Below are 21868 nucleotides of genomic sequence, written 5' to 3' on the forward strand. Positions count from 1 at the left end.
CCTGCCATCTGGCCCTTTTGTCGTTTATGGTGGAAAGGGGGAAAGTGACAGTTAATTTTGCCAATTGTTAGCAGCTCTTGTAAAACATGTTATATGGGAAGAGGTTGAAAAGAATTGCTACTCCGTAGAGCGATTTCCACCCATGGCAACCACAGATAATCAGGACGGGTCCCCACAGCTACACCATTCCTGTCCCCACAGACCCGCCCATCGCTTACAAAAGACCACTTCGTCTTCTCGTTGAAAAGGTCCCATTGCGTTTGCACTGACGCTGCTTTGTCCCTTGACATATTTGCAAATGTCACCTCCTCCCTCGCGGCCACCCCCGCATCCCCCTCCCGCTGCCCATCGGCCTCTGCGGAGAGAACGCGGGCATCGGTCGGCAACAGCTAGACCCAAGTTCCTCCACAAACACGGACCTCCGTGGAAGCCTAACAGGAAAGCGCTGGGAAGGAAAGCAACTCTGCATTCCTCTTAGATGCATGCGCTGGTTTTCCCTGGGACGCGTCTCATTTCTGTGGCATCTGCCTGCTGTTTATGAGCTCCAGGCTGAGAGGGGCCTCCCTCGGGCAGGCTGGGCAACACCCCTGATGTCCCACCAGGCCCAGCAGGTCCTTCTCTTGATCCGAAACGGCAGAGGTTTCTTCCACGCGCCTCCACCCTTATCCCATCCGGACTCCTGCTCACGGGCACCAGGGAGCTCGCACCCACCCGGCGCTGCCAGAGCACATCAGGTGGGACCTGCTTCCAGGCTACAATGTGAGTTCCACGCACAGGGCGAGGTCTCACTCAGACCAGCGCAGGAAAGGCTGCGGTTTGTCCTCCATTCTTTGCTCCCAGCGTCGTGTCCTCATGTGGCCTTCACGCTTCTCAAAGCCACCGAGGGATGGTCCTAACTGGATCCAGGCAGTCTGAACGTCTCCTGAAACTACTGTCTATCCCTTCAAAATGTGTTCATTGCTGTTAATAGACCGTCCAGGTGAAATTTGCAATTTGACAAAGGCTTCCTGGCACGAGGTGCTCTGACATGAAGAAATAGGGTGCTGCTGACCGTGGTCATGACCGTGGTGGACAGTTTCCCAGCACATCGTGTTCACGCCTTACCTCTACTACAACGAATCATGATGATGATGCCAGCTCACATTTATTAGAAGCTGGACTAAGCACTTCAGAAGCCTTCACTCACTTCCCACACCCTGTGATGTACGTCCTGTCCTATCCCCATTTTACCGATGAGGAAGTTCAGAAAGCAAAAACTTGCCCAGGGTGACGTAGACCAGCGGTCCCCAGCTTTTTTACACCAGGGACCGGTTTCGTGGAAGACAATTTTTCCACGGATCGGGGCGGGAGGAGGATGGTTCAGGCGGTAACGCGAGCTGTGGGGAGCGAGGGGTACTGCGGATGAAGCTTCGCTCACTCGCCCGCCTGCCACTCACCTCCTGCTGTGCAACCCGGTTTCTAACAGGCCATGGACCGGTACTGGTCCGCGGCGCAGGGGCTGGGGACCCCTGACGTAGACGATCAATCTCCAAGCCTGCGTGTTTGGGTCTGATTCTGACCACACACTCCCGACCACGGCTGTGCAAGGCCTTCCTGTAGGACAGGCCCTGACTTCTTCACTCAGTCTCCAGACTTAAAGATTTCCCGAGTCTCTTTAGAGATGCCTTTCTGTCCCATCTTTAGATTCACTGTCTTCTCCTCTCCCTCCACCCATTACATCATGACTCAGCCCTCTTTAATCAGTCGTTCCTCTCTTTACTCTCATGCCCGGAAGCTACTGTGCCTGCCCGTGTAGGCGGGACACTTTGCTGGTACGAAGGACGCCGTGGTGGAATCCAGCCTCTCACTGCCCTGGTGATGGTGCCCCTCCCTCAGCTCAGCCTATGTCTACCTTACGGGGTCCTCAGCAGAAACACCCTTCAGGTCTAGGCCCAGGGAGGCTCTCTTAGAGCATTGTGGGAACATCCGTTATCATTCAAGCCATTCTCCTGGCAGGCCAGAACCTGCTTGGTCATTTTCTCCAGGGGATTTTGCATGCGTCCTTATTTCCCAGGGATTAATTCAGACCTTTCTCCATCTCCCCTAAGCTCCAGACAGGCAACTATGGTGGTGCCGCTGAGGACAGTGGTAGCACCCCAGCATGATCAGAGCAGGACTCACAGACTCAAAGACCTGCGGGGCCAGATAAGCCGAGTTCAGGAATGCAAATGAGAGAAGCAGACAAGCCTCAGTGCTGGGGGGCCTGGGAGCCACGGCGGGCTGCAGAGTGTGGGCCCCTCGGAAGGATGCGGCTAGGAATCCATGCTGTTGAATGTGTGCAACTAATTCCAAAACTGTTAGAAACACAACCTGGCCCGGTGTCTAGGGTCTCCAACTTGTGAGGAGCTCACCTGGCCTGCAGGCCTCCTGTCTGCTGCTTTGACAGTAGGCTGTTTGCCGCGAAATGTGGGCCAGCGGCAGGTGCCATGATTTCTAAGCCATCAGCAGCGTCCTCATCAGATACCCTGGGACACGTTTAAAAGAACAAACCAGAAAAGCAAAGTATCCTAGGGACCCTTTTGCTCATTCTCATGTTGTTTTGACAGTTTGGAGCAAATAATTAGCAGTGGGGGAGGGAGAGAGGCAGGCAGACGTAGTGGCTTTACCAGCCTTTGGGTTGTTCCAAGGACCCTGCTCACTCAGGCGCGTGTGTCCACACACCTGCCAGCAGCTGGCAAGGCGCTGAGGGCAGCTTCACCCCACGTTCCTCCACTGCTTTCTAACCCCTGTGCGCTGGCTTCAGGGAGATGGGGTTAAAGTGCTCCGGGGCCCCCCGCCTCACACTCACACACACACACACACACTCTCTCTCTCTCTCTCTCTCTTTCTCTCTCTCTTTTTTCCAGCAAAGGGAGGCAGTCTAAAGGAGGAGATCGTCAGACACCTCTTTACTCCCAAACCTCTCCAGCTCTCTTCCTGTTAACAGGATTCAGGAACCACCCCCTCTTCTCGCTTCCTTTTGCTTCATCCTTAAAAGATATCTCCAAGCTCTGATTCTAGCCATAAGTGAGTAGCTTGCATTAGACTAACCTTCCCATGGATAATTATAAATCTGGACAAAATATTAAGAAAAACACAAACATTCACAGACACTTGAAAGTGACCCAAAGCAGGCAGAAACAGAGATAAAGAGGCTTCAACCCTTGAATCAAGAGAAGTACACTGGGGCTTCCTTGGTGGCGCAGTGGTTGAGAATCTGCCTGCCAATGCAGTGGACACGGGTTCGAGCCCTGGTCTGGGAAGATCCCACATGCCACGGAGCAACTAGGCCCGTGAGCCACAATTACTGAGCCTGCGCGTCTGGAGCCTGTGCTCTGCAACAAGAGAGGCCATGATAGTGAGAGGCCCGCGCACCGTGATGAAGAGTGGCCCCCGCCTGCCGCAACTAGAGAAAGCCCTCGCACAGAAACGAAGACCCAACACAGCCAAAAATAAATATAAATAAGTAGAAATTAAAAAAAAAAATTGGTTAATAGTGTTATTAAAAAAAAAAAAAAAGAGAAGTACACTGGGTGAGATGTACGCTTATATGGCTCTTTCCCCAAAGGGCATACCCCAGTCCATGTGGAATGGAACAGCTAGAATTCAAGCAGAAATCTGTTGTTATCATCTTGAAGTGTCAGAGAACAGAATTTGGGCTCCCAGAGTGTCAGAAAATGAGGGGAGGTACCCCAGAAATGAGGGATTCATAGGTGGGCTGGCCCTAACATATGTATGCAAGTTCCTCCCAAACTCCTGGCTGACCTTGAAGCTACACATCTCCAGGGAGACTCTAGGCAACAGCTGGAGAGCTGAAAGTCAGAGCAGGGACTTCACTGCTTCCTGTGGTCGTGGGGAAAATTTGGAGTCACAGCAGGGTGGAGAGGCTCAGTAAACACCTTGGAACTTTCTTTGAAAGCACAGAAGAACTACACCTTGGGAGTAAAGACTATGTCCCAAGGCCAAGGGACTCACCCGAGACCTAAAGACAAAGTTGAAACAGACCCACCCTAACGAAAATGTCATCAAGTCTCTGCAAGCTCAAGGTGGTCAGCCATCATTTATCTGCTGAGTAAAATAGAAATCAACACTCCCTGGAGGAAGACAGTATCTACAACCTATTCTCCACAATAGCCAGTAGACAAAAGTTACCAGACACATGAAGAAACAAGATGATGTTTCCTTTCTTAGCAAAGAGTTAAAAGAAAAAGCAGTCTTATATGTGATCCATAGATGACCCAGCTATTGAAATTAGAAGGACTTTCAAGCAGATATGATAAATATGCACAAGGAATTACAGGAAAAGATGGTCATCATGAGTGAACAGATGGAGAATCTCAGCAGACAAATGTTTAGGATTTAATCAAAGAAGCAGAACCACTACAAGTGATATGAATATAGGGTTTTATTGTAGGGGGTAGACCTAATGAAATGGGGGGAGCTGGTAAAAATGTCTACAGAAGGCAGGTGTCTCTGCCTCTAGTCATGAGCTTGAAGTCATCGTAGGTTGGCAGCGCCAGCGATTGGGAAAGAAAACTGGATGAGATGTGGGGGAAAGCAAGAACAAACTGGAACCCATGAGGAAGAACAGGAACCCATGAGGACAAACTAAAACCAGCATCTGTCTCTGTCTCCAGCCACAAGGACGTGGGACCTGCAGAAGGAGCTCGTGCCCTTCACCTGGGCCTGCACGCTCACTGGCTCAGATCTCAGAGAGGCTGAAGGAGGAGGCCCAGTGGCAGCTGCCCGTCCCAAGAAGGGAAGCCAGCAGAGCAGAGCGAGCTGCCGCAGGGCCCGACGTGCCGTACGCACCTCCAGCGTGTAACACGGCCGCGGCTTTGCTCTCCCTTACGAGTCTCATGCAGACTCCTCATCTGGCCAACCCTAATTTGGAACCATACAGGGAAGTGAGTCTGAAAAAAATGTAATTCCAGCTTAGCTGATTTGACACAGTGTAAAACCAGCACAAGAACCAAGTGGAAATTCTAAAACTGAAGAGTACAACATCTGAAAGGAAGTTTCTACAGGGTGGAATTAACAGCAGATTGGAGGGGAAAAGGACGGTGAATGTGAAGACAGATAGAAATTATCCAATGTAAAGAACAGAAAGAAAAGTTTTTTAAAAATTATTCCTCAGTTACCTGTGGGGTAATATCAAGTGGTCTAACATATGTCCTTAGAGTCCCAGAAGGAAGGAGAAGGGATGGAACAGAAAAAAGTATTTGAAAAACTAATGCCCCAAATGTCCTGGGTTTAGTGAAAAACATCAACCAATAGATGCAAGACTCTCAGCAAAACCAAGCAGAATTAAAAAAAAAAAAATCCGCACCTAAACACAACATAGTCTACCTGCTGTGAATCAAAGATAAGGGAAAATCTTTTTTTTTTTAAATAAATTTATCTATTTATGTATTTATTTTTGGCTGCGTTGTGTCTTCGTTGCTGCGCGCGGGATTTTCTCTAGTTGCGGCGAGCGGGAGCTGCTCTTCGTTGCAGTGCAAGGGCTTCTCAGTGTGGTGGCTTCTCTCGTTACGGAGCACAGGCTCTAGGTGCGAGGGCTTCAGTAGTTGTGACACGCGGGCTCTAGAGCACAGGCTCAGTAGTTGTGGCACACGGGCTTAGTTGCTACGCGACATGTGGGGTCTTCCCGGGCCAGGGCTCGAACCCGTGTCCCCTGCATTGACAGGTGAATTCCTAACCACTGTGCCACCAGGGAAGTCCTGGGAAAATCTTTTTTAAAAGCTAGGGGAAAACAATAGTAAGAATGATGGCTGCCTTCTCATCAAAAACAATAACATAATGTTTTTAAATACCAAAAGAAAAAACTGTCAACCCAAATTGCCATATATAGAGGAAATATCCTTCCAAAAAGAGGTGAAATAAAGACAATTTCAGATAAAAGAGATCAGAGTTCATCACTAGGAGAAATGCTTAAGGAATTCTTCAGGCAGAAGAAAAATGACACAGATGGAAACTCAGATCAACACAAGGAAATGAACAGCATTGGAAATGGTAAATACGTGGGTGAAGTTAAAGCTTCATTCATTTTTTAACTTCTCAAAAAGACAACTGACTATTTAAAGCAAAAATGTTGACATTGTATTATAGGGTTTGTAACTGGTAAGATACATGGCAACAACGGCACACAGAGGAGTTACCCCTTACAGGGACAGATTAAAGGAAAACACCACATGGTCATCCCAATTGATACTGAAAGAGCATCTGACAAAATTTAACTGGGAACAGAAGGAAACTTCCTCAATCTGATAAAAGCCATCTGTGAAAAAGCTCACTTTTAATGATGAAAGATTGAACACTTTCTCCCTAAGGCTGTGAACAAGGTAAGGGTATCTGGCTTCACCACGTCTGTTAACACTGCACTGGACTTTCCAGGACCTATCTTTGCAATAAGGCAAAGAAACAAAATAAAAGGCACAAAAATCAGAAAGGAAGAAGTAAAACTCTCTTCGTTCACAGTAAGATGATTGTTTACATAGAAAATCCCAAGAACCTGCAAAACAACTGCTGGAACTAACAGGTAATTGAGCAAGTTCACAGAATACAAAGTCAATATTATAGAAATCAACTGTATTTTTATATATAGGAGCAAACATTTGGAAAATGAAATTATTTTTAAGTTCCAATTCCAATAGCATCAAACAATATAAAATACTTAGGAATCAATTTAACAAAGACATATACAACCTCTACATTGAAAATGACATAACACTGCAGAAAACATGTCAAAGAAAAAAATTAAATAAATAGAAAGATATAACCATGTGTATGGGTTGTAAGATCAATACTTCTAAGATGTCCATTCTCCCCAAATTGATCTATAGATCCAACGCAATCCCAATAAAAAGTTGAACAGACTTCTTCTAGACATAGAAGATGGTGATTCTAAAATTTATATGAATATGCAAAGGACCTAAGGTCAAAACTGTCTTGAAAAAAAGAACAAATTTGGATGACTCACACTACCTGATTTCAAAATTTACTACAAAGCTGCAGTAACCAAGCAGAATGGTATTGACATACGAATAGACAGATGGATTGATGGAATAAACTCCAGAAATAAACTCACATGTCATCAGTAGATTTTCAGTAAAGACACTTTGGCAAATCAATGGAGAAAGGAAAATCTTTTCAACAAATGGTGCTGGAACAACTGAATAAATGTATGAAAAAAATAAACGTTGAGACACACTCACACTGTACACAAAAATATTTGAGATGTACCGTAGCTCTCAATGTAAATGCTAAAACTGTAAGCCTCCTACAAGAAAATGTAACTGAAAAGTCTTCACCACCTGAGGTTATGCAAAGATTTCTTAGAACACCAAAAGCACTAAACATTAAATAACATTTGATAAATTGAACTTCATTGAAAGGCACAATTAAGAAAATGAAAAAGCAAGGCACAGACTGTGTCCAGACTATAAAGAACTTCTCCAAATCATCAACAAAAAGACTAACAACCCAACAAAAATGGGCAAAATACTTGAGCAGACATTTCACGAATGAAGAAACAGACATGACCCACAAGCCCACAGAAAGATGCTCAGCAACTTTAGTCGTCAGGAAGATGCCAATTAAAACTACTTTCATACCCTCGATCATGGCTAAAATTTAAAAGACTGGGAACACCAAATTCTGGCAAAGATGCGCAGAAACTGGAACTCGTACATTGCTAGTGAAAGTACAATAAAACAACTTTGGGAAATTGGCAGTGTTTTATAAAGGCAAACATAATTCACCATATGACCCAGCAATTCCATTCCTGGTATTTACCAAGAGAAATGGAAACACATGTCCACAAGAAGAACGTTCACAGCAGCTTTATTCATAATAGCCCCAAACTGGAAACACCACAGATGACCACCCAGGGGTGAACATAGAAGCAAACCGTGGTGTGTCCACACTGGAGTACTTACTACTTGGCAGAGGGAAAGAACACACTGCTGACACACTCAGCAGCACGGATGGGTCTTAAGGACATTACCGACACAAAAGGATATGTGACGCGAAAACAGGGACACCTAACTTGCTGGGATGGAGCTCAGAACAGAGCGCGCCCATGGAAGGTGCGGGGATTGAAACCGAAGGAAGCAAAGAGATTGCAGGAGAGGCAAACATTCTGTATCTCCACCATGGAGGTAATTACATGGCTGTGTACATTTATCAGACTAATGGAATGACACACTCAGATGTGTGCATTTCACCTTTTTCTTCCATTAAAAAAAAAAGAGAGAGAGGATGGAAACAATTTTTAAATGCTCTCCAGTTCCAGACTCAAGCCAGCCCCACTTGGAGCCCATCTCCGCCCTCGCTGGGCCCCAGCTGCCCCATAGCTCCCAGGGCCTCCCCCAACTGCCAGAAGGTCTGCCTGAAGCAGCGGGGGCAGGGGGGCGTCATGGAGGAGGAGGCCCGTGCTGGGAACTGATCTTTTGGGTTTGGTCCACAGCTGGTTTCCTATAGAAGCAAAACTTTTTTGTCACCTTCTCCCGCCATGTCCCCTGCAACATCTCACTCCAGTTTCCAACATGGAAGTAAAAAAGCCAGAAAGAGGTGAAGGGAATAAGAACAGCTCCCGAGCCCAGTACAGTGTGTAGCTTTTCCGGAAGCATCCGCTGTGTCTGCGGACGGCACAGCCGCAGGGCTTCGGAGCCTGGCGTGAGCCCTGCTCTTCCCGTACCGGCCCACTAGAAACACCCTCACCACCTCCCGGTGGCCTGTGCAGGGGGTGCTCCTGTTACTCCTGACTTACAAGCAAGAACTGCGATGCCCGGGTGAAGCCGCTTACCCAGGCGCACACAGCCTGTGAGTGGCCGGCTTGGCTTAGACCAGGTCTGTCTGATGCCCTTGCCCGTCCTTAGCCACTGTGCCCCCCTCCCCACGCCCTGACTTGTGCAAATTCAACTAAACCTAAAAATGGCAGCTTTGAAAGGAAAGAGCAGCTGTCAAGGGCACCGTGGCCTGAGGGGTCTGGACTCCAGAGCCGGGGCGGCTGTAGGGGGGGCGTGCAGGTGGCTCGTACAGGTGTGCGCTCCAGCCGGCAGCCTTCTCTGGTCCCACCTGAACCACAGGCGCTGCCCAGCGCAGGGACTACCAGCCACCCAGGCTCTCTAGTTAACTGCCATTTACTAAAAGTTGAAACTTCTATTCCTGAGTCGCACATGTGGTGGCTTGTGGCCCCGAATGGGACAACGCAGGTCTGGACCGTGGCCCTGCAGTCAGACACACCCCCAGGGGCTGCAGCGTGCTGGTGGGAGGGGCTCTGCCTGTGGCGTCACTGAGAGGAGATATGAGGGGGCGGGGCTGGGGGACGTAAGAAGTGGTGGAGGAGCACCAGGCGTCAGGTGGGAAGGGAAGGAGGGGGTGGGAGGGAGGGAGGGGAGGGAAGGGAGGGAAGGGGATGGTCGGGAAGGAGGGGGTGGTTGGGAGGGAGGAAGGGGATGGTCGGGAAGGAGGGGGTGGTCGGGAGGGAGGGGAGGGAAGGGGGGAGGGGTGGTCGGGAGGGAGGGGAAGGAAGAGAGGGAGGGGGAGGGGAGGGAGGGGAGGGGGGCGGGGAGGGAGGGGAGGGGTGGTTGGCACTCCCTCCCCAGCAAGCACCTTTCCTGGTGCCTCTTTCAGAAGCGAGTTCTTTTCCTGACCAACGACTACTTCTTCACGGACATCAGTGACACGCCTTTCAGGTGAGGGGCCGGGTCCTGTTTGCAGGGGAGGGATGGGTGCAACATGAAAGCCAACAGCTCAGGTGGGACTTTCAGGTCTGGGGGTGGATTTACTTATAGGTAGTTGGCAATTTTGTGGTAACAGAAAAAGACTCAGGTCTGCATTCTGAGGTCTGCACCTGCTTTGCCAGTGCAGCCCGGTATGCAGTATAGCCTGGTGTGCAGGGCCTGGAGCTAAACTGCCTGGGTTGGAATCCCAATTCCACCACTCACAGGCTGTGTGACCTTAGTCAAGTTTCTTAACCTCTGTGCTTTAGGCTCCTCATCTGTAAAATAGGGGTAATAATAGCTGTCTTTTGGCAGTGCTGGGTGGATTAAATGACATGATCTACCTAGAGATTTAAAGCAATGCAATCATAAGCAATTGTAAGATGAAAGATGGGATTTGAAGATCTCTCAGGTTCCCTCCCACCACATAAATATTCACTCTAGTATCATACAGTTTAGGGAACAAATGGGGCTTCTCTCTGAATTACCCATTTCTCAGTGAAGGGCGGTTCCCAGCCCTGACTGCGCCTGGAGCACCTGTGGGTCCTTGTAACATTGCCAGCGTCCAGGCCCTCCTTCTTACCTTACTGGGAATTCCTGGGGTGGGCCGGGCGCTCGTACCCTGTAAAGCCCCCCGACCCAAGTGGTTCAGGTATCCAGGCAAGGTTCAGAAGTGATGCTCTTCCCGACGAAGGCATGGTGGGATTCTCCAGGCAGGAAGGGCCTCCCGACTGCGGGACGTGTGGGACACACAGACCCCTCCCCGTCCCTGGGGGCCCCGATAGGTCCAGGGTGAATCTGCCAAAATGAGAGTGGAGGGGGCCCTTGTCCTGTCATGTCAGGGTCCTTCCCAGGAAAGAGGCTGAGGACAAAACAGAAGTGCTGCTGGGGTTTTGGAGGGGACGCCGAGGGCCAGGGCGGGAGGGGGCTGGCTGTGCGCTCTGTCGTGGGCGTGGGAGGCTCGGAAGGTCAGAGGACGAGGCTGGGCGGGGCCGGGCACCAGCTGGTGGTGAGCCGGCGTCCTTCACTCTGCCGACAGCTTGGGAGTGGTGCTGACCCGCGGCCATGGCGAATACGTCCTCCTGGGGAACACGTCTGTGGAAGAAGGTGGGTCGGCTGGCGCCCAGGACTGGCGGACAGTTCGGAGGAAAACTGGCTTCTCCGGGAACACGGGGCTGGGCCGTCCCGGCAGCGGCTCTGCGGGCAGGGCTACGTGGCCAGAGGGGCCTGGCGTCCCAGGTTCCAGGGCCCGCGGTCTGCTGGACAGTCGCCACAGCCCGCGGCGTCTAAGACCTGCCAGACAGGTGGTCAGATTCCGGGCGGCCTTGCTGGACGGGGCGGGCCACGGGGCGGGCGTTACCTGTCAGACCATCCAGAGGGAAAGAAGAGGCCTGGGAGGGTGAGTGGGCAAATCCGTAGCCGTTCGCTGGGGCTGCCCCCAAAAACCGGCCGGCTTCTCTGTTCTGGGAGCCCTGCTCCGCCCAGCGCCTCCGGGGCAGGGTCCCTCCTGCCCCTCCCGGCTCCCACAGGCCCTGGGCTTGCGGCTGCCGCTCTCCCATCTCTGCCTCGGTCATTACACAGATCCTCCCCTCGTGCGTCTCAATTTTCCCTTCTTATCAGGACACCAGTACCTCATCTTAACTTGGTTACATCTGCCACGATCCTATTTCCAGATAAGGTCACGTCCACAGGGACTGGGGTTGACACTTCACACATCTTTGGGGGACACAATTCCACCCATAACAGGGAGCCTGTGGGATGTGAAGGGGGATGGGGGGAGGGGCGCTGCAGGAGGATGGGAGAGAGGCCCTCCACCCCGACCCGCCCTGACTTGCAGCTGCCCGGGCGCCCTGCGAGAACAAAACCCACGTGGGCCCTGGGACATGTCAGGAGGTCCTTGGACGAAGCGGCCACAGCCCTTGAACCTCACATTCTGTCCTTCCATTTCCGACCCTTGAATCATCGCATCCCCCCGTCTTTCCCCTCCATCCTGCTCACTCACACTCCCCTGGAAACCACACCCGCAGGTCTTCCTTGCTCTGACCTTCCCCAGAGGGATCTTTCTATAAATCCAAACTGGACAGTGCCGCGCTAAAGACCTTCCGTGACCTCCGGCCCCTTTTCGTCTCTCCTCGCCCAAAGCTTCAGGGTCTGCCCTGGGCTGTGCTGCCCCACCCTCTGACCCCAGCCCACCCAGACGCATCTGCGGGTCACTTTGCCGGGAGCTGTCCCAGGAGGAGCGTCCCCCAGGCTCCTCTCACGGCTCGTGTCCATGACGCCAGGACACTGTCCTTCCCTGTCTCCCACTGTCCCCCCAACAACCAAGCCCCCTGGGCCGCCTCCTTCCTTCCTCTTCCTCTCTTCCCCTTCCCCGACGTGCCCAGCTGTCACCACTGCAGGACAGAGGGTACGTCCCTTACCCTCTCTGTGGTGAGACCCACCAGGCGTCCAGGGGCTTCCGGTGGGGAAGGCCGTCGCCCCTGAGCTGTCCGCCTGTGTCTGTCTGTCCAGCACCATGTTCAGTGACTCCACAGAGGCCCTCGACATGTCCATCATCCTTTCCTTCAATTAACAGACCTTAACTGAGCACCAGCTTATCTTTGAGCGCCAGTGGGCGCACAGGAGGGCATTCGTCCATTCAGTCGGTTGACAAACACGTGCTGAGCACGCCGCCACAGACACGCAGGGCCCCGGGGCTCGGTTGGGTACAGTGAAGCCAGGGAAGCCGAAGCCTCCTTGAGGGCGATCCCATCGGGCGGGTACAGGAGGCAGTGGGAAGGAAGGCGTTTCGGAAGCAACATGACAGTGACAACGGCGGGATCTGTGCTGACCCCGCTGTCCTGTGGGTTGAGATTCCGCTCTGCCCGAGAACAAGGCAGGACACGGCCTGGCCCTTCCCCGACGCTGCTTCTAGAGCACTCGGTACGCAAACTCTGGGCAGTGGGTGAGCATGGACTTTGCTTTCAGGCCTGCACGACCTGCTTCACCCGGACCTGAGCCTGGCCAGCGACTGGTGAGGACGGGGGCTTGGGGCGGGGGAACCGAGCAGGGTGTGGGCTCTGGGTAACGGGCTCCGTGGGTTCCAGGATCTACTGCGTCACGGACATCGACCCCGAGCACCGCAAGCTCAGCCAGCTGGAGGCCGTGGTCCGCTTCCTGACCAGGCGGGACCCAGCCCTGGAGTGTGAGTGCCTCTCCAGCCCCGAAGCTCAGGACTCTGTGGGGACAGTGGGCTGGGCGGCGGGCGGGGCGGTGGGAAGAGGGGCCCCATTTGCAGACCTCACGATGGCTTAGGGAGAACAGGGAGTCCCCGAAGGAGAGGACAGAGCCAGCCTCACCGGGGCCACGCCGGTGACTGAGAGCGCTGGGACCTGCAGGGGCACAGGTGTGTCCCCACGGCAGGGAGCAGGGTCTCTTTAAGCGTCTGTCACCCAGGCACTGTCAAGGCTCCCACAGTGAAGGATGCTGGCCTGCCCATCAGGTCCGTCCCCGCCCCCAGCCAGTAGCTGACGCTCTGCTCCCTCAAGTCCTGTCTCTTGGAGGCTGTGTCTGTTGAGTGTTTCCTAAGCTGGGTTCCCAGGTGACCCCAAGTCCCTGCACTAATGCAGCTGGGGAGTCACAGGGCCACCCTCCACGTGGTCCCTCTTCTTCCTCTTTGGAAGGAGGCACGGGTCATCCTGTCCCATCAGTGTCCCACCCGGGAGAAGACCCCGCTTCCTGTGCCAGCCTGACAAGGCCTCATTCATTCATTCATTCATTCATTCCACCCACAAGTCTGCGCCGGGCCTGGGGGGGCAGAGGGGCAGTGAAGCTACCAATGACCCACAGGCCAGGCCCTCGTGCCCACGGGGCCTGCGCTCTAGGGGAGAAGACAGGGAACCGGGAAGCGGCACGTGTGTCGATGCAGGGGTGTAAGGCCGTGAGTAGGTGCCATAGGGGGAGAGGGGGCTGCTCTAACCGTGGTCGGGGGCCCCTGGTCAGGAGGCGTCACTGCAGCTGAGGACAGAAAGGAGCCACCGAGTGGATCTCCTCGGGGGTCATGAAAACGTTGTGCTGTGGAGGTGAGGGCTGCCCGTCTCTGTGCAAGTGTAAATGCCCAGACTGCACGCTATCGGTCGGGTGTGTGCTGTGTGGATTTCACCACCATGAACGTAAAGAATCGTGTTAGAGAGACGGAGGGAAAAGAAAGGGCCGTCCACGCAAGTAGGGGGCGGGATCATCCGGACCAGGGTGTGCGCAGGCCCCAGGCAGGTTTAGGCGCTCGGGGAGGCGTGGCCACGACGGAGCCCAATGGCGAGGGGGGGGAGGGGGGGAGGGGGGGAGGGAGGGGGGAGGGGGGAGGGGGGGAGGGAGGGGGGAGGGGGAGGGGGAGGGGGGAGGGAGGGGAGGGGGAGGGGGAGGGAGGGGGAGGGGGGAGGGGGGAGGGGGGGAGGGGAGGGCGGCTGGCGGGTGGGCCTCCTGATTTCATGGAGCTCAGGAGCTGGAAAGGCCTGGCAGTCCCTTGGTTCTGCCCGCACGGTGGAGGCTGAGGACGCGGCCTCCTGGCCCCCTGAGCCGACCTCCTCCAGCTCGAAGCACGTCTCGTGCCTGAAGTTCAGGGCCCCTGGGTGGGGGTGAGCTGAGCTCCCGACCAGGGGGGGAGTAAGAGGGTGGTCTCCGTATTTTGCCCCAGGCGACGAGGAACTGTTGCAGGAGCTGCTGTTTGACGCGGTGGTGACGGCCCCCATGGAGGCACACTGGACCGCACTGTCCCTCAACACCTCCGAGTACGTGCGGGTGGGGCTGCGGGTCCCGCCCCTGGGGTCCCTGGGCTGAGGCAGGGCCTCCCGCTGTGTCCTTTGTCCTGAGAGGAGGATGGGAAGGTGTGGGAGTGACGGCCCTGGGACAGCAGGGACTTGGCAAAGCTTCCACGAGGGCCCTGCTGCTGCCGCCTCCCCTCCCATTAGCCAAAAGGCCCGGAGGGAGCGGCTCAAGCTGACTGGGGCCTCGTTTCCAGCAGGGGAGGTCGGGGCCCCGTGCAGTACAAATGTGAGTCCTAGCCCCGTGGGTTTCCTCTCTCCCTCTGCTCTCCTTCACCTGGGGCTCTGGTGCTTAGCAGGAAGGTAGAAAGAAGAGATGAATGGATGTGAGTGTGTGAGCGCGTGTGTGCATGTGAGTGCCAGGAGGGTGTAAGGTACTAATGAGGGGAAGGACGCAGGGGCCACACCTGTTCCTGAACAGTGAGAGTCAACTTCGACATCAGGACGACGTCAGACCTCTCCTAGTGCTGTCCTCGTGAAAACACTGACAGAATCTTATAGGAACAAACACCTGTTTAAAAAGCAAGATGCAGAACAGTGCCTGGTGGTATGCTACCATTTCTGTTAAAGGGGGAAAAACGCAATATAGGGGAGTGTGTATGTATAAAATATCTATGGAAGGCTATATAGGAAACATTTCTCACTGGTTGCTTCTGGTTAGAAGAATGGGTAACTGAAACAGGGATGGAGGGACACTTTTCACTATATAACTTTTTGATACCAATTTGAGCCATGTGACTGTATTATCTATTCAAAATTAAATAAAACTAAAGAATGAAGAAGAATACAGAGGGCCAGGCACTGTTCCAAGTACTTAGTGTACATTAAGCCTTTTGATCCTCACAACAACCCTACAATATAGGTCCTATCATTATCCCCACTTTACAGATGAGGACACCAAGGCAGAAGAGATAAGTAACTTGCCCAAGGTCATCTGCCTCATAAGTGGCCGAGCTGGAGTCAAAACCAGGTAGCCTGTTTCCAGGGTCCAGACTCTTGGCCCCTGTACTGTCCTGCCTTCTACAGTGGGGGCTGGCTCACTAGGTTTGGAGAGAAGACACAATCTTTATCTTTCCAAGTTCAGAAATTAGCTGAGTTTTTAATGTTGGGAAACATTGAGAACACATATTCTTGACCAGGGAAAGAATATTTCAGGAAAGATGACCTGGGGTCATCAAAACAGCATGGTACTGGCAGAAAAACAGAGACATAGATCAATGGAACAGAATTGAGAGCAGAGAAATAAACCCACACATATGTGGACAACTGCTGTTTGACAAAGGAGCAAAGAATATACACTGGAGAAAGGATAGTCTCTTTAACAAATGGTGTCAGGAAAACTAGACAGCCATATGCAAAAAAAAAAAAAAAAAAAAAAAAGAAAGAAAGAAAAGAAACTAGACCACTGTCTCACACCATACACAAAAATCAGTCTAAATGGATTAAAGACTTTAATGTAAGACCTGAAATCATAAAACTCCTAGAAGAAAACATAGGCAGTATGAAGTTCATTTGGAAGAACAGGCAAGAATAGCCAGGAATCCCTGGTGGCGCAGTGGTTGAGAATCTGCCTGCCAATGCAGGGGACACAGGTTCGAGCCCTGGTCTGGGAAGATCCCACATGCCGCGGAGCAACTGGGCCCGTGAGCCACAATTACTGAGCCTGCGCGTCTGGAGCCTGTGCTCCGCAACAAGAGAGGCCGTGATAGTGAGAGGCCCGCGCACCGTGATGAAGAGTGGCCCCCGCTCGCCGCAACTAGAGAAAGCCCTCGCACAGAAACGAAGACCCAGCACAGCCAAAATTAATAAAATAAATAAATTAAAAAAAAAAAAAAGAATAGCCAGGAAAACGCTGAAAAAGAAAGGCAACGAAGGAAGGCTGGTCCCACAAGACAGTAAAACGTTGCAGAACCTCTGCAATTTATAAAGTGTGGTTTTGACACAGGAATAGACAGGCAGACCAAGGGAATGGAAAAGAAAATCCACAAATTCATCTAAATGCATGTGGAAATTTAGTGTATGACAAGGGCATCGTGTCAGACCAGGGAGGGAAAGATGGACTACGTAATACTAACCGGTTTGAGAGCCATCTGCAGAGCAATAACGCTGTATTCTTTCCTCACACCGTATACCTGGATAAAGTCCAAATGACTCAGAGATTTAAATGTAGAAAATGAAACCACAGAAGCGCTAGAAGAAAACATGAGCCAGTTGCTCTACAATCTAGGAGTGGGGAAAGTTTTCCCAACGATGGCTCAGAATTCAGAAGCAATAAGGGAATGACTGATAAATTTAACAACATAAAATGTTTATTTGGCAAAAAAAAACACAAACAAACATGAGCAAGGTGAAAAGAGAAATGACAAACTGGAAAAATGTTGGCAACTTAAAAAAACAAAGAAAAAGTGACTGTCCCTGTATTATATATTCGTGATCGATAACTTCAACAATAGAGAAGTGAAAGACCAACCACCAACCACTTACGGGGAAAATGACCAAGAGACAGTTCGGAGACTTCGTGCAGCTAGTCCTCAGTTGTATGAAAAAGTGCTCAATCCAGCTCATAATAAAAGGATTGCAAATTGAAGGTGGACTGAGGTTGTACTTGTCATTTAGACTGACAACCATTTATGTTTGTCGACGGGCATTGTTATGAGACTGTGGGGAATCAGACACTCTTGTGTGCTGTTGGTGGGAATGCAAAATGTTTCAAAGCCTGTGGAGGGGAATCTGACAGTATCTACCAAAGTGACATACACATTTACACTCTGGCCAACGATCCTGCTCCTGGGAATGAATCCCAAAGACATACACGTGAGCTATTCGTTACAGCACTGTTTGTAACAGTAAAAGATTGGAAATAACCTAAATGTCCATCAGTAGGAGCCTAGTTAAATAAACCCTGGTGGATCCACCTAATGGAATACTATGTAGCCTTGAAAATTGAGAACTATATATATTGCCATGGAAGGTCTCAGCAATGGAGAAAATTGTGTATAATAATACCCTGCTGTTTATCTAAAAGAGAAAATGCAAATATATCTTCATTGTTACTTACACCGTATATAAACATATATATGTATATACATATATATCTACATATTTAAATGGAAAAATAACCAAGCAAACAAAAAAGGTTACTTGTAGGAAGAGTGAAGGAACAGAGGGATGGAGACAGAAACAGACTTCTGAATATGGCTTATTTTGCATATTTGACTTTGGAACCATGTAAATGCTTTATATCATTATAAAACTAAATTTTAAGAAATAAGCTCTAAAAATCTGAAAGCAAATGAAACAAATAAACCTGGCTGTGTATCAAGCTCGTGCAATAACCACACATCGGGGACTTCTTTCAAGGGACTTGGAAACACAGAACTGTAAACACTAAACAAATAAAATCTTAAAAACTGTGTTCAATAACCACATTTCTAGAAACTATATTTATTGGCACTGTTATTCTCAAACTACATGGATAGACAGATCACATAGTATTGTTAATGTCATTAGGAACAAGATTTTCAACAAACGAGAAAAGAGGTGCAAATTTTTTAAATCAAAGAAGTTTAGATGGGACCCTAAATATGAGTTGGAAATATCAATAACTCATGTATTTTCCCTGAAAGAAACAAAGAGGGGATCCTCGTCCACTGAAAGGACCAACCTCAGTGAGCACCCCAGACCCAGCTTGTGGACTTCCAATGTCCACTTTAAGAAGTTCTCACTAGAATGAGTCAGTGATCCTTGGAGAAGTGTCTGATTCCAGGTCAGGGGCAGGGGGTGGACAGAATGAGCTGGGGCACCTTGTCACCCCAGGAGCAAGTCACCAAAGACTAAGGAGGTTTTGCCAACAGGACGTCAGAGCCACACTGAAGGGGCTCTCACCGGCCAGACGAGGGGCAGTCAGAGCAGGACCACTGGTAACAACTGCAGTGGGTGAGCGCACATTAAACGTGCTAAAATCCTGTGTGCAAAGTAATACTGAAGGAACAATCTTCTTGGTCATCTTTGGAAGATGTTAGGAAACCAGTTCATACTTGTACAAACTGGTGAAGAAACAGAGACACAATTCTTTATCCTGCCTCTTCTTACAAATTATGCCTCAGGATAAACAGATATTGAGGAGAAGTTTTTCTTTAGTCAAGTATAAATAGAATAAAGAAGAAACCAAGGGGACTTCCCTGGTGGCACAGTGGTTAAGAATCCGCCTGCCAATGTAGGGGACACAGGTTCGAGCCCTGGTCCGGGAAGATCCCACATGCCGTGGAGCAGCTAAGCCCGTGCACCACAACTACTGAGCCTGTGCTCTAGAGCCTGCAAGCCACAACTACTGAGACCGCAAGCCACAACTACTGAGCCCACGTGCCACAACTACTGAAGCCCATGTTCCTAGAGCCCGTGCTCCGCAACAGGAGAAGCCACCGCAATGAGAAGCCTGCGCACCGCAATGAAGAGTAGACCCCACTTGCCGCAACTAAAGAAAGCCCGCGCGCAGCAACAAAGACCCAACGCAGCCAAAAATAAAAATAAATAAATAAATAAAATTTACAAAATAATCTAGTGGAGGGTCTGGGGGTGCTGTAGATGACAGAGGATTGGCAAGGATGGTAATTGTTGAAGCCGAGTTGTGGGTGCAGGGTTCTCATTAGCTAGTCTCTCTACTTTTGAACAGAGAATTGCATAGGGAAGCTTGTCAGAGATGCACAGGGGCATAGGTCCCACCCCCAGAGACTCTGGTCTCTACACCACCAGAGGGGGGCAGCCCCGTCCACACCCCACACCCTTTCCTCAGTGATTTTCCAGACTGTGGACCAGGCGTTCCAATCCAGTTCCAGGTACTGTCAGTTGACAGTGCACCGTGCAGCCTCCAACACAGAGTCGTTAGGCGACCCCAGCAGCCACAACATCTGAGCCTCGAGGAAGAAATACTTCCCCTTGGCAACACTTTGGATATTGCCTACCTTATACACTCACTAAAAAACACCGATCTAGACACTGAGAGAAATCGGGTAATAGCCTGCAATGAATTGGGCTGGGGCAAGAATATGAAAAAAGTTAGAAGTGATGAAATAAAAGCCATATATAATAAGCCCACAGCTACTGGTGAAATGGTGAAAAGTTGAAAGTTTTTTCTCTAAGATCAGGAAGAAGACAAGGATGCCCACTTTCACCACTTCTATTCAACCTAATAGTGGAAGTCCTAGCCATAGCAGTCAGGCAAGAGAAAGAAATAAAAGACATCCAAATTAGAAAGGAAGAAGCAAAACGAACTCTATTTGCAGATGACATGATACTATAAATAGAAAACCCTAAGGACTCCACACAAAAAAACTGTTAGAACTAATAAACAAATTCAGTAAAATTGCAAGATACAATTTCAATTTCAATATACAAAAATCAGTTGTGTTTCTGTACACTAATAACATTATCAGAAAGAGAAATTAAGAAAACAATCCCATTTACAATCGCATCAAAATAATAAAATAATAAGGGATAAATTTAACCGAGTTGAAAGATTTATACACTGGAAACTATAAGACATTGATAAAAGAAATTGAATGTCCATGGATTGAAATAATTAATATTGTTAAGATAGTCATACTACCCAAAGCCATCTACAGATTCAATGCAACCTCTATCAAAATTCCAATGGCATTTTTTCACAGAAATAGAAAAACCAATCCTAAAATTTGTATGGAACCACAAAAGACCCTGAATAGCCAAAACAATCTTGAGAAAAAGAACAAAGCTGTAGGTGTCATGTGCCTTGATTTCAAATTATATTGCAAAGCTACAGTAATCAAAACAGTATGTTATTGGAAAAACAAAAACATAGATCAATGGAACAGAATAGTCAGAAATAAACCCAGGCAGATATGGTCAATTAATTACAGCAAAGGAATCAAGAGTATACAATGGGGAAAGGATAGTTTATGCAATAAATGGTGTTGGGGAAACTGGACAGCCACATGCAAAAGGATGTGTTTGCAAATCATATATCTGACAGGGGGTTAATATCCACTATATATAAAAGAACTCACACAACTCATTAGCAACAAAACAATCTGATTTTTTTTTAAGGGCAGAGGAACTGAATAGACATTTTTCCAAAGAAGATCTACAAATGGCCAATAGGGACATGAAAAGGTGCTAAACATCACTAATCATCAAGGAAATGCAAGTCTAAACCACAGTGAGGAACTTCCCTGGTGGCGCAGTGGTTAAGAATCTGCCTGCCAATGCAGGGGACATGGGTTCGAGCCCTGGTCCGGGAAGATCCCACATGCCACGGAGCAACTAAGTCTGTGTACCACAACTACTGAACCTGTGCTCTAGAGCCCGTGAGCCACAACTACTGAGCCCGCGTGCCTAAAGCCCATGCTCCACAACAAAAGAAGCCACGGCAAGGAGAAGCCCGTGCACCGCAACAAAGAGTAGCCCCTGCTCGCCACAACTAGAGAAACCCCGTGCGCAGCAATGAAGACCCAACACAGCCAAAAATAAATTAAAAAAAAAAACCACAGTGAGATGTCACCTTATACCTGTTGGAATGACTATTATCAAAAAGACAAGCAATGACAAGTGTTGGCGAGGATGTGGAGAAAGGGGAACACTTGTGCACTGTTGGTGGGAACGTAAACTGATTGTGACATTATGGAAAACAGTATGGAGGTTCCTCAAAAAATTAAAAATAGAACTATCACAGGACCCAGCAATCCCACTTCTGGGTGTTTATCCAAAGAAAACAAAAGCAGACTATTGAAGAGGTATCTGCACTCTCCTGTTCACTGCAGCCTTATTCACAGTAGCCAAGGCATGGAACAACCCAAGTGTCCACTGATGGATGAACGGATAAAGAAGGTGTGGTGTGTATATTCAATGGAATATTACTCAGCCTTTAAAGAGAAGAAAATCCTGCCATTTGCAACAACATGGATGAACCTAGAGGGCATTATGTTAAGTGAAATAAGTCAGACAGAAAAAGATGAATACTGTGTGGTATCATTTATATGTGGGATCTAAAAAAAAAAGTGTAACTCATAGAAACATGAAGTAGAAAAATGGTTTCTGGGGCTGGTGGTGGGATACATGGGGAGAGGGTGGTGAAGGGCATGGACTTCCAGCTGTAAAATGAGTAAGGCCTGAGGGTGGTGATTCTAGTTGGAACACTAGATTGTGTAACTGAGATTAGCTAAGGGAGTAGAACTTAAATGTTCACATGCACGCGCTGTGTGCACACACGTGTACCCGCAATGGAGGGAATCCTCTCACAATGTGTACCTATATCAAATCACCATAATGTACGCTTCAACTATCTTAAAGTTT

General features: G+C 49.6%; 1 protein-coding gene across 1 annotated transcript in view; it reads left to right on the top strand.

Moving 5' to 3' along the window:
* CACNA2D4 (calcium voltage-gated channel auxiliary subunit alpha2delta 4) overlaps positions 1-21868 on the top strand; it is an 87558-nt gene that overhangs the window by 21134 nt on the left and 44556 nt on the right. The window contains 5 exon segments of the mRNA XM_082350488.1: positions 9655-9716; positions 10783-10850; positions 12711-12756; positions 12830-12927; positions 14416-14509. Of these exon segments, the coding sequence (XP_082206614.1) occupies positions 9655-9716; positions 10783-10850; positions 12711-12756; positions 12830-12927; positions 14416-14509 (368 nt within the window).

This window comes from Balaenoptera borealis (assembly GCF_965194805.1).
Source record: "Balaenoptera borealis genome assembly, chromosome: 13".
NCBI lineage: Eukaryota > Metazoa > Chordata > Mammalia > Artiodactyla > Balaenopteridae > Balaenoptera > Balaenoptera borealis.